This window comes from Anguilla rostrata, chromosome 17, assembly GCF_018555375.3.
Source record: "Anguilla rostrata isolate EN2019 chromosome 17, ASM1855537v3, whole genome shotgun sequence".
Lineage (NCBI taxonomy): Eukaryota > Metazoa > Chordata > Actinopteri > Anguilliformes > Anguillidae > Anguilla > Anguilla rostrata.
The window spans coordinates 23,993,578-24,005,230 of NC_057949.1; the positions used below are offsets into that span (position 1 = coordinate 23,993,578).

Below are 11,653 nucleotides of genomic sequence, written 5' to 3' on the forward strand. Positions count from 1 at the left end.
AAAAGCAATTTGTTCAGACATTTCAGGCTGTAAAATGCATTGAACAGATTAAGACATTACACCTATATGTTCAAACGTCTCAGGCACAATTTTGTTTGTGATGGTTAAACTCACATCCCACCTGTCATATGTCCTCAGTAATAAATATAATTTCACTATTAAGAGTAGCTCATCTCAGAGCTCAATGTCTGTTACACTCCTGATGAGGATTAAATTCTTCTCTTTCTCTCTGACAGGGGAGGAGGACCATCTCTCAGAGCTGAGGATTGTGCTGCTGGGGGGGAGATGGAGTGGGAAGAGTTCAGCAGGAAACACCATCCTGGGCAGAGAGCAGTTTGAGTCTGGAATAAGAACTGCACAGTGTGTGAAGAGACAGGGTGAAGTAGCTGGGAGACAGGTCACTGTGGTCGACACACCAGGCTGGTGGAAGACATATTCTGTTATGGACACCACAGAGCTGGATAAGCAGGAGATTGTGCGCAGTGTGTCTCTGTGTTCCCCGGGACCCTGCGCTCTCTTCCTGGTCATTAATGTGAGCGCATCATTCAGAGCGGAACACAGGAGATCAGTGGTGGAACACCTGGAGCTTCTCAGTGAGAGAGTCTGGAGACACACTATAGTGCTGTTCACCTTTGGAGACTGGCTGGGAGACACAACCATTGAGCAGCACATTGAGACTAAAGGGAGGGCCCTCCAAGAGCTCATAGAGAAATGTGGGAACAGGTATCATGTTCTCAACAATGAGAACAGGGCAGATGGGACTCAGGTCACAGAGCTGCTGGAGAAGATAGAGGAGATGATGGCAGGGCATGGAGGCTCTCTCTATGAAATAGATAGAATGCTCTTACAGGAGGTGGAAGAGAGGAGGAAGGCAGTGGAACAGGGAGTGAAACAGAGGATGACGAAGGTTCAGATGCAGAGAATGACTCTCAGAGCACTTTTTGAGGGTAAGTATTTTTCATATACAGACTTTACATGTAGAGGATTTACAGTGGAATATTTACATTAATGAAAACTACGTTGAATTATTTTCTATTGAGGAGTTTTACCAATGAAAAGAGTTACTCCAGTGAAAGGTGTATATCTGTGTTTATTTTTTCCTGACTTTCCCCTGTGCTGCATACTGAGGTGTGAGTGAGTGCTTAAAGAGGCCATTTTGTATATATGATGATGTGGTATGCCTGATTTTAGTTTGGTATGAATGAGTGCCAGATCGAAGGCAGTCTGTCCCACGCCAATGTGACACCCCGGGGAGAGAGATGCGGCAGTGCTGAGGAACACCGTTTCTGTCGCATGGAGAGAGAGAGCGCACACAAAAACGAAATAAAATAAACAGACCGCTTTACCGTTCCCCCTCACGGGTTCCGGGCAAAAACAATGAACTAAAACAGCAAGCTAAAATAACAAAGACAAAAGAAAATAAAACAGAGCGACAGCTATTTCAGTTCGCCGCTCTGCAGCCGACCCGCCTTCCCGGCCAGGTCCAGCTCCTCTAGCACCCCAGCTGAGGAATGCTTTCTTTCCGGTGCTCAAAATAACACAAAACAAAAATAATGACTGCGCTCTCTGTGTTAGCTCCCGGTCTCGGCCCCGAACTGTGGAGAGCAGCACACCTTTAAGAACCTGGGCTGATTAGCTAACGCAGCCCAGGTGCGTGTGCTCTCTCCACCAGCCGGCGCAGCCGAGACCAATCCGCCTCTCAGGCGGACCGACTGCGACACAGTCATAATTCCTTATATAATCATTTTCACTGCATTTTTTCATTTTTCTCCCTGTTGGCAATTCCCAGTGTAATTCATAATCCAGTGTCATCACTGCAGCCACCCTGATTAAACAGGGTGCAGAGAAGCACACGTTCCCTTTGAAGTGTGGCTGTCAGCTGCCAATTTCTCTCCCCTCCACAGTTGTTGAGTAGCAGGAGCTGATTTCATGAGCGCGTTTAGGCTGCAGATGTTCAGTGGAACTGAGGCGGTTCATAGTGTTGGAGGAGACAGAAAATCCTGCTGACTGAACTCTCCCTGCTGCTGCCAATTACATGCTGCCCTGTGGAGCTGCCAGCACAGCCTGCGCTGCACAGTCAGAGTTTGATAGCAGACTGTGGGGTGCATCCACACTCTGGAACAGTGTCTTAGCAGGATGAGTCACCCAGCAGCCCCATAACACTAATGCACTTAAACATTTAGTAATGTTCTTCTTGCTATAGATTTTGTGTGATTATTTTTCATTCTTAAGATATTCCCATCACATTATTGAAAGCATTGTTGTGAAATTTCAGGCTGTAAAATGCTTTGATTAAATTAAGACATTCTGTTGATATGTGCAACAGTTTCATGCACAACTTTTTTCATGAAGGTTTAACCCAAATCCCACCTGTCATATGCCGATTGTGATGAATATCATTTCATTATTAATACTCTCCACTCCAAACTTACAGAGAGCAGCTCATCTCAGAGCTGAATGTCTGTTACACTCCTGATGAGGAGTAAATTCTTCTCTTTCTCTCTGACAGGGGAGGAGGACCATCTCTCAGAGCTGAGGATTGTGCTGCTGGGGGGGAGAGGGAGTGGGAAGAGTTCAGCAGGAAACACCATCCTGGGCAGAGAGGAGTTTGAGTCTGGAATAAGAACTGCACAGTGTGTGAAGAGACAGGGTGAAGTAGCTGGGAGACAGGTCACTGTGGTCGACACACCAGGCTGGTGGAAGACATATTCTGTTATGGACACCACAGAGCTGGATAAACAGGAGATTGTGTGCAGTGTGTCTCTGTGTCCCCCGGGACCCTGCACTCTCTTCCTGGTCATTAATGTGAGCTCAGCCTTCAGAGAGGAACACAGAAGATCAGCGGTGGAACACCTGGAGCTTCTCAGTGAGAGAGTCTGGAGACACACTATAGTGCTGTTCACCTGGGGAGACTGTCTGGGAGACACAACCATTGAGCAGCACATTGAGACTGAATGCAGGGCCCTCCAAGAGCTCATAGAGAAATGTGGGAACAGGTATCATGTTCTCAACAATGAGAACAGGGCTGATGGGACTCAGGTCACAGAGCTGCTGGAGAAGATAGAGGAGATGGTAGCCAGGAACAGAGGTGTTCCCTTCACTGTAGAGAGAGACAGACAGGGCAATTTTACAGGAAAGAAATATGTTCAACAGAAGAGCTTTGAAGAGGAATGGAGTAGAAGAGAGGAGGAGCTGATAGAGAGAATGTCAAAGATTGTGGTTGACTCAAAGAAAGAGGGATCCTCACTGCCATTCAAGAGGAGAAGCAGCTTGGATTATATTCCGCCTTCCTGTAAGTTTTATCTGAAAGAAAAACACTTTTCAGTTTATGAAAATGTCAAGTTACTTGCATGTATAAAGCACCAAATTAAAGTAATTATTTAAAAAATTATTTAAAACTTTAAAACTTTCAAAATCTAGGCCTGCCATCAAAAATATTGATGCCACAATTAGGCCGTTACAATAAATTATATTGGCTATCTTTGCTCACACAAATTAAATAAGCTTCCTTCCAAAGCAATGCTACCTAAATTATTTCAAGTTTCTTTGTCCTCTGTTCTTTGTACATGTGAGAAAAATTTTGTTTGTTGAAAACGTGTTTTTCTTCTGATACCATTTCTTTTTGGATTGTGTTTGTTATGAGTAAGTGATAATAGTCATTCACATAAATTTCGGCTATGAAAGAGACATGCAGACTTATGAATACAAGCAAACACACTGAAAGAACTACATAGGCATGGATTCAATCATTTTTCCTTCATCATGAATGACAAATAAATGAAATTGTTTGTCATTATTATATTTATATAATGAAAGTGTTTTAATGGGGTATTGTGTAGGCTACATGGCAGACGTACTAATTGTTTTATGTCTGTAGAGGATCTATAGTGCCACATTATTTTAGAAATGGGTCATTTGCAGGGTAGCTACAGTCGCTGAAAAAGTAGTTATCAGTAGAAATGGTGCAGCAGTCATCTTGAGCGTTCTCACTGTAAAAAATATTCGATACAGCCAGCCTACCCTTACCTCCAACATATATGAACACCAGACTGAAATATTTCTTTAGAAACAAAGGCTGTAATAACCATCTGGACAAACATATGAACATTAAACAGATTTGTAATTTTGATCAATTGAACATATTATTGCAAATTAAGTACAAATGAAATAGCCCATGCTGCACTAGAGAAGTGAATGTTTCACATAATGACCCTAAATTATCTTATTATGTGAATTAGAAAGATCTCAAAAATTTTCTGATGCCGCAGTTTCAGAAAATAACAAAAATATAACAGAATACAACATGTGAATCTGAGTGTAACAGCTTGTTGGTGGTGTTGTGTTACAGTGAGTGGAGGGACTCCAGCCCCCTCTGAAGCAGGCAGCTCTGTGTGGGATTCCCATCCAGCTCAGAAACTTTCCAGTAGGAAGGTGTCATGGTGGCTGAAAAGGAGTCAATCAGTGAGTTCAGCATCATCTGGATTCGGAACACGGAGTTCTGTAGTGAGTGAAGCAGAGGAGCCTGACAGGGTGACCCTGGAAGAGGACAGTGTAGGTGACACGCCAAATTAAAAACATCATGCTGCCCCCATGTGGTTGATTATGTATCTATTTCATTATCTGTTGTTTTACAAAATCTAGCTAATTGTAAATCAACCAGCCGCCTAATATTTTCAAATGCATTTGCTTTCCATTGTTTTTGATATATAAAAGTCAAAGTTTCTTCATATGTCTGACTTCAGACAGTTTTGTTTGTAATCACTTGTAATGAAAGGCCTATTTACAGACATTTGCAAAAATGTAACCCATAGTAATGTAGTTGCACTTTTTAACCTGTGTGATGTGATGGTATACATGACATAGACAATACAAAATTTGTGCAACATGAATGTGTTTGAACCTTGGCTATGCCCATGTGATCAGCTGACTGACAGGGAGTCTGCTGATGGACACATTCAGTCTCTCTGGGTTACATTACATTACATTACATTACAGGCATTTGGCAGACGCTCTTATCCAGAGCGACGTACAACAAAGTGTATAAATATAACCAGGAACAAGTATGACGAAACCCCTCGAGAGAAGTACCGGTCCAAGTGCAGGGAACAACCGCATAGTTCAACTTGGACCCTGAAGGTTAAACTGATTAACACTAAACAACGAGAATGGCAACAACGCAGTCTATGGAAAAAATACAAGCAGTAGTTAAGACAGATAAACTAAGTCACCTACGAAACAGCTGCCTAGTTACAACCCTAAGCTTACAGTCATTTACAGGGGGGAAGGGAGGGATGGGGAGAGGTGCAGCCTGAAGAGGTGAGTCTTCAGTCGTCGTTTGAAATGGGTCAGTGTCTCAGCTGTTCTGACCTCCACAGGGAGGTCATTCCACCATCGTGGGGCCAGAACAGACAGGAGACGTGTTCTGGAAGTGCAGGTGCGAAGAGGGGGAGGTGCTAGGCGTCCTGAGGTAGCAGAACGGAGGGATCTGGCTGGCATGTAGGGTTTGAATATCTTGTGGAGGTATGCTGGGGCTGATCCCTTGAATGCCTGGTATGCTAGGACCAATTTTTTAAATTTGATGCGAGCTATAACAGGCAGCCAGTGGAGGGTAGTGAGCAGGGGAGTGACGTGGGAGTGTCTGGGGGGTTCCTCTGGTTACTGCAGCATTAGTCCTCCCCGATGGCTCAGTTTTCACACAGGCTACAGGAGGAGAGACACGCCTCTCTGCTCTTTCCTTCAGCTCAATGCTCCTGTGGTGAAGGTGGTATTAATTCAATATACATGCTGAAAAAAATACATTGTATATGTCTTATTTCTCTATTATATCTGTTATATCACAATTATATCGGTTTCAGGAACAATTAGTGAACTTACCTGAAAAGCACAGGATAAGCACAAGGTATTCCAAGGTTTTCCCCAGGAAAATAGTGGAAGGAGAAGTGCCTCAGAGGGTATGCAGTGGTGGTGTGAAGTGGTGAGCCACAGAATTCGCAGGATGTAGCCCAGTGGTTCCCAAACTTTTTTGGTTAGGGCCCCCCTTTATTAACCGTACATTCTGTAAACCCTTAAAATGTACAATTATGGAGGCCTGAGTCAGAGGTGTTATTGATTTGTCTTTGATGTTTTCGGAGGTGCTCATGAATTCTGTGGAGGTGCAGCGCCCCCACCTGGGGGAAACCATGGTGTTCACAGGAACACAAATCCTATTATGAAATTCCTTACTGAACTTTAAGGTGAGTGAATTAATCTACATATGAAATATGCACAAGACTGATGTGACAGGATCTTTCATCGTACATTTGCAATTTAATAACTCTTATTTTTCGGGAAAATATACCAAGCTTAAAACCTATTGTACTCTGTCCATTTTGTCCTGATTTGCACTGATTTGTTGATAAACTACACTTTTTGATTGATTTGCTTTAAATAAAACTTTTACTTGTAGTGTCTGTCGATTGTTTTGAACAGGTTTGGTGTAGAATATCTATAACATACAGGTAATGTTCCCGGTGTCTTTAGCAGCATATTGCTCTGCTGCATATATCTGAAGCTGGTCAGTATCCAGCCTTCCAAAACAACCTACCTTACACACACAACCAAATAATTAATGCATTGCATGCATTTTCCCACTGAGTTACTCTTTGAATTTTTAAATTAGTTACTCATACAAATACCACAAACTGTCATCATTAAATATTCCAGTGATATTCTGTTCTATTTTGCATTTCAAGGCATAAAATTAATTGTATAGGTTTCAGGCTGAATTAATCTGCTGTTCAATACATGTGGAAATGAAATGTAGAATGCCAAAAAAATCCATTAAAATATTGTGATCACAGGTCACTTGCTATGCTAACGCTGTCATTATGGCACTGGCTGCATGCCTCACATGAGGTGGTGTTAATAGCCTTTTCAAGCCACAAACTGGAAATCTTGAATCTCCTGACCATTAGGACAGGGGTAATCCTGAAATCAATGGTTCCTTACCAAGACACCCACAGTCCATCCTTTCACTTGTGTGTCTTTTTCTTCCATCAAAAAAGGACTTGATACAGAAAGGATTTTAATGGTTCACTTTAAATACATATGAAAAGAGGTGTTCTGTAAAATGTCTCACAGTTGTCACACACTCTATTACAACTACTCCAGTTACTATTACTACAACATAAACTAAACACTCCCCCCAAATTCAATCCATGCGCACCTACATGTGCTGTAGTATACAGGGCTCCAGCTCTCTTCATTTGTTCCACTCTGCATGCATTTCCTTGTTTTGTTCTCTGTTTCTCACTCTCCCTGCTTTTTACCGGTCTCTCTGTCTCTTGTATTCTTTCATTGCTTTCTCTTTCCCTCTGCCTCTCTCCTTACCTCTCTGTTTTTTTTGCCTTCCATCTCTATAGCTCTTATCAGTCTCCCTCCTTCTCTCTTTCTTCCTCCTCCACTTCTACCCTTTAACCTCTCTCCCTCTCTCTCCCTCCCTCTCATTCTCTCTCCCTCCCTCCCTCGCTCTCTCTCTCTCTCTCCCTTCCTCCCTCCCAGCCTCCCTCTATCTGTCTCTCTCTCCCTTTCTCCCTAAAGGTGTGTTGGTCATGAGTGCAGCTGCAGTGTACACAGTGCGGAGTCCAGGCTGGGCCCAGGAGAGGGAGGTGTTTGGTTTCTCCTACATGCTGGCCTGGGTGGCATTCCCCCTGGCCCTGCTCAGTGGATTGGTCTACATCATCCTGAGAAAGATCGAATGAGACCTGCACACTGCGTACTGCCAGCACAATCCCACTGCCTTTCATGTGGAGGCGGATATAGGGCTCTCCATGAGGCAGAAAAGGGATTCACATGGATTCATTCACACTTTTCATATGCCTTTACATGCCTCATACACAGTGTCCTTCAAAAGTATGGTAACGGTAGAGTGAAATGGGTTATCCTTGCCATGTATTTAAAGCATTTGGATTTGAAATCAAAAGATGAATGTGAGATAAAAGTAAAGACAATCTGCCTTTATTTCATTGTATTTACATGCATATGTGTTTTACCAATTTTTTGCTGGCCAAATGAGGTTTATATATTATCTACCTTTATCAGAAGAGTTGAGCACAAGTTTTCACAAACAGTGTAAATTGCAACTGAACATTTTTTGTTGTGCAGGTTCGGTTTACTTAAATCAGGTGCCAAGTGAGTGAGGATGAGGATGGCATGTGGACATGGACAGGAATAATATAAGATGTTTCAATAGATTGTGTTAATAAAGAGTTATTGTACTTGTTATGGTGAAGCCCTCTCTGTTCTACAGGAAGTATTGCAGTTTGAAGAAAGTACAAGACTCTGTGGCCTTTCCTCTATTCGTTCACAGCCCTCTCCCACACCCATCAGCGCTCACTTAGCCAATAGGAAAACTGCTACAGCCACTGCATTTACCAATGCGAAATTATTTACCCCACTTGCAATCATTTGGTGCTAGACAGATTTTCCCAACAGAAGTTTCTGTCAGTTTCAAAGGTCATCAACATTAGCAATAAGCATTGCTGAACACGCCCATGTTCTGTGCTACAAAGTTCACTTTTACTTGACCTGGAACACAGGGTTATACGGAAACGACTTCAATTTGTGAGGTGGAACAGTCAGTTGTGTCAGTCAGGTAAGATTGTATTTCTTTTTCTTTTCACCATGCTCTCAGATATACAGAATTATATTCATAAATTGTATATGTAAATATTCATGCCTGGCCTACAGCTCTCGATGTTTCACTCGATGCTCTGTCGACATTACTGCATCATGACAGAAACCAATAAGAAAGTAAAACTCAACCAACGCTATCGTTTGTGCCATAATGTATAGACTGGGTATAAAAGTTTCCATATTTTAGCATGATCTTTTCACGTAACATGCATGATGGAATTATTTTGTATTAAGAGAATGTTTGTCAAGTTGTAATGTATTGGGTATAAAGATAATATTATATATATCATGTAATAATGTGATACTTTCATTATCCCAAATTAGTGCGAAAGTATCACAATATACTATTTTGTTAATTTCTATTTTTTATTGCTTTTGCAGTTGCTGCAGTGCGCTTCTGTAGGCTATGTACTTTCAGAGGTGTGCTTCTAGAATTTGGTAACGGACTATTAAAATTTTGTTAACAAACTGAATACGTTATGCAGTTTTATCTGTGAGAATCCACGTTAGTTAGAAAACATAGGGCACCCTTTTGTGATTTAATTGACTATTGTGCACTTTAAAAAATATAGCAGGCCTATATGTTTTATTACATTAAATGATGGCTTTAAAAGTTTGGCATAATGGCCGTCCAACTTGTTTGAGGTGTAAAGATAAGACCATGAACATTGAACTTGAAGGGGCAGTTCAGGTTAGTTTTCAAGTCTATTTCTAACCACAAAACCCTTTGATGTCTATAATGCCCATGGAAAAGCTGGCCAGTCAGAAGGTTATCTAAATATGTTAAATATCTTAACTTTGCAGAAAAAATGTTCAATTAAATATATGCACTAAGCTGAAGAGGTGACCTGAGGAAGTGAGCTATTCCTATAAAAACTGAATCAAAAGGGAGAAAAGCCTGATGTTATAATGTGGCCCACGTTTTGTGTGTGAAAATGTTTCACCACGAAATCAACAGAAGATGGGTAAACATACTAAATAAAAACTCACAATGACTTTTATGAAAATGCAGTGAAAATAATTCTATTAAACAGATGAAAATGGACGAAGACAGAGGGACTGACATGGCAGCCGGTGTTGTGACCTCTCATCATGGTGGGTTTCTTCTTTCTGTGTAGAAAATGATTTTTTATTGTTTTTTTTTGTTTTGTTTTAATTACAGCAAAATATAATGTGTACCAGAAAAGAGACGCATAAAAGGATTATATTAATTAATCAAATAGCTGATTTAGTCAAAAAGCGATGTTTGTTAACTAAAATTTTGTCTGTGTGACAGGGGAGGAGCACCGTCTCTCAGAGCTGAGGATTGTGCTGCTGGGGGGGAGATGGAGTGGGAAGAGTTCAGCAGGAAACACCATCCTGGGCAGAGAGGAGATTGAGTCTGGTGTAAGAACTGCACAGTGTGTGATGAGACAGGGTGAAGTAGCTGGGAGACAGGTCACTGTGGTCGACACACCAGGCTGGTGGAAGAATAATTCTGTGAAGAACACTGCAGAGCTGGATAAACAGGAGATTGTGTGCAGTGTGTCTCTGTGTCCCCCGGGACCCTGCGCTCTCTTCCTGGTCATTGATGTGAGCTCAGTGTTCAGAGACAAACACAAAAGATCAGCGGTGGAACACCTGGAGCTTCTCAGTGAGAGAATCTGGAGACACACTATAGTGCTGTTCACCAGGGGAGACTGGCTGGGAGACACAACCATTGAGCAGCACATTGAGACTGAAGGGAGGGCCCTCCAAGAGCTCATAGAGAAATGTGGGAGCAGGTATCATGTTCTCAACAATGAGAACAGGGCTGATGGGACTCAAGTCACAGAGCTGCTGGAAAGGGTAGAGGAGATGATGGCAGGGCATGGAGGCTCTCACTATGAAATAGATAGAATGTTCTTACAGGAGGTGGAAGAGAAGAGGAGGGCAGTGGAAGAACGAGTGAAACAGAGGATGATGAAGGTTCACAAACAAAGAATAACTCTCAGGGCACTTTTTGAGGGTAGGTTTTTTTCATTTATTCAATTTACTTTTAGAGGAACTACAATGGAATATTAACATTAATCATGACTGTGTTGAATAATTTTCTTTTAAGGTTTTTTACCAATGAAAAGTGTTACTCCAGATAAAGGTATAAATCAGTATTTTTTTTCCTGTCTTTCCCCTGTGCTGCATACTGAGGTGTGAGTGGGTGTTTAAAGCAGCCGATTTCTACATTTATATATGTAGAATACTTGATTTTATTTTTATTTGAATGAGGGGCCAAACAGAGAGGCAGTAATAATAGTTTAAAAAATTATTTTCATTGCATTTAGTTCATTTTTCTCCCAGTTGGCCGTGCCCAGTTTTATTCACAATAGTCTTCTTACTGCAGCCACCCCAATTAAACAGGTTTCTGAGACGCACACATTTTCTTTGAAGTATGAGCTGCCAGCTGCCAACTTCTCTCTCCTCTACAGTTGTTGAGTAGCAGGAGCTCACTTCGTGAGTTTGTCTATGCTGCAGACGCTCAGTTGAACAGAGATGGTTGCTAGTGCTTGATGAGACACAGAAAATCCTGCTTATTGAACTCTCCCTGCTGCTGCCAATTACATGCTGCCCTGTGGAGCTGCCAGCACAGCCTGCGCTGCACAGTCAGGGTTTGATAGCAGACTGTAGGGTGCATCCACACTATGGAACAGTGTCTAATAGGATGAGCCACCCAGCAGCCACATTACACCCATGCAAATAGAAATACAGCAATGTTCTTCTGGGCTTTGATATTGTTTTATTATTTTATATTCTTGAATTATTCCCATGACATTATTGAAAGAATTGTGTTATGAAATTTCAGACTGTAAAATGCATTGAACAGATTAAGTTATCACATTGATATCTGCAAAAGTCTCATGCACAATTTTGTTCATGAAGGTTGAACCCACATTTCACCTCTCATAAGTCTTCAGTAATAAATATCATTTTACTATTAATACTCTCCACTCAGAACTTACAGAGA

At 41.8% G+C, this 11,653-nt stretch overlaps 2 protein-coding genes across 4 annotated transcripts in view; both read left to right on the forward strand.

Moving 5' to 3' along the window:
- The window catches only part of LOC135242973 (GTPase IMAP family member 4-like), a 28,754-nt gene extending 17,320 nt beyond the window's left edge, over nt 1-11,434 (forward strand). The window contains exons 2-4 of one of the 3 annotated variants that reach the window (XM_064314356.1): nt 9,055-9,111; nt 9,708-9,768; nt 9,950-11,434. In XM_064314356.1, coding sequence (XP_064170426.1) covers nt 9,708-9,768; nt 9,950-10,716 — 828 coding nt within the window. In that variant the 5' untranslated portion in view covers nt 9,055-9,111 and the 3' untranslated portion in view covers nt 10,717-11,434. The remainder of the gene's footprint in view (nt 1-9,054; nt 9,112-9,707; nt 9,769-9,949) is intronic. The other 2 variants (XM_064314358.1, XM_064314359.1) reach the window with 2 other exon arrangements.
- The window catches only part of LOC135244085 (uncharacterized), a 149,916-nt gene that overhangs the window by 136,268 nt on the left and 1,995 nt on the right, over nt 1-11,653 (forward strand). The window contains exons 10-12 of the mRNA XM_064316284.1: nt 237-947; nt 2,510-3,292; nt 4,349-4,551. Coding sequence (XP_064172354.1) covers nt 237-947; nt 2,510-3,292; nt 4,349-4,551 — 1,697 coding nt within the window. The remainder of the gene's footprint in view (nt 1-236; nt 948-2,509; nt 3,293-4,348; nt 4,552-11,653) is intronic.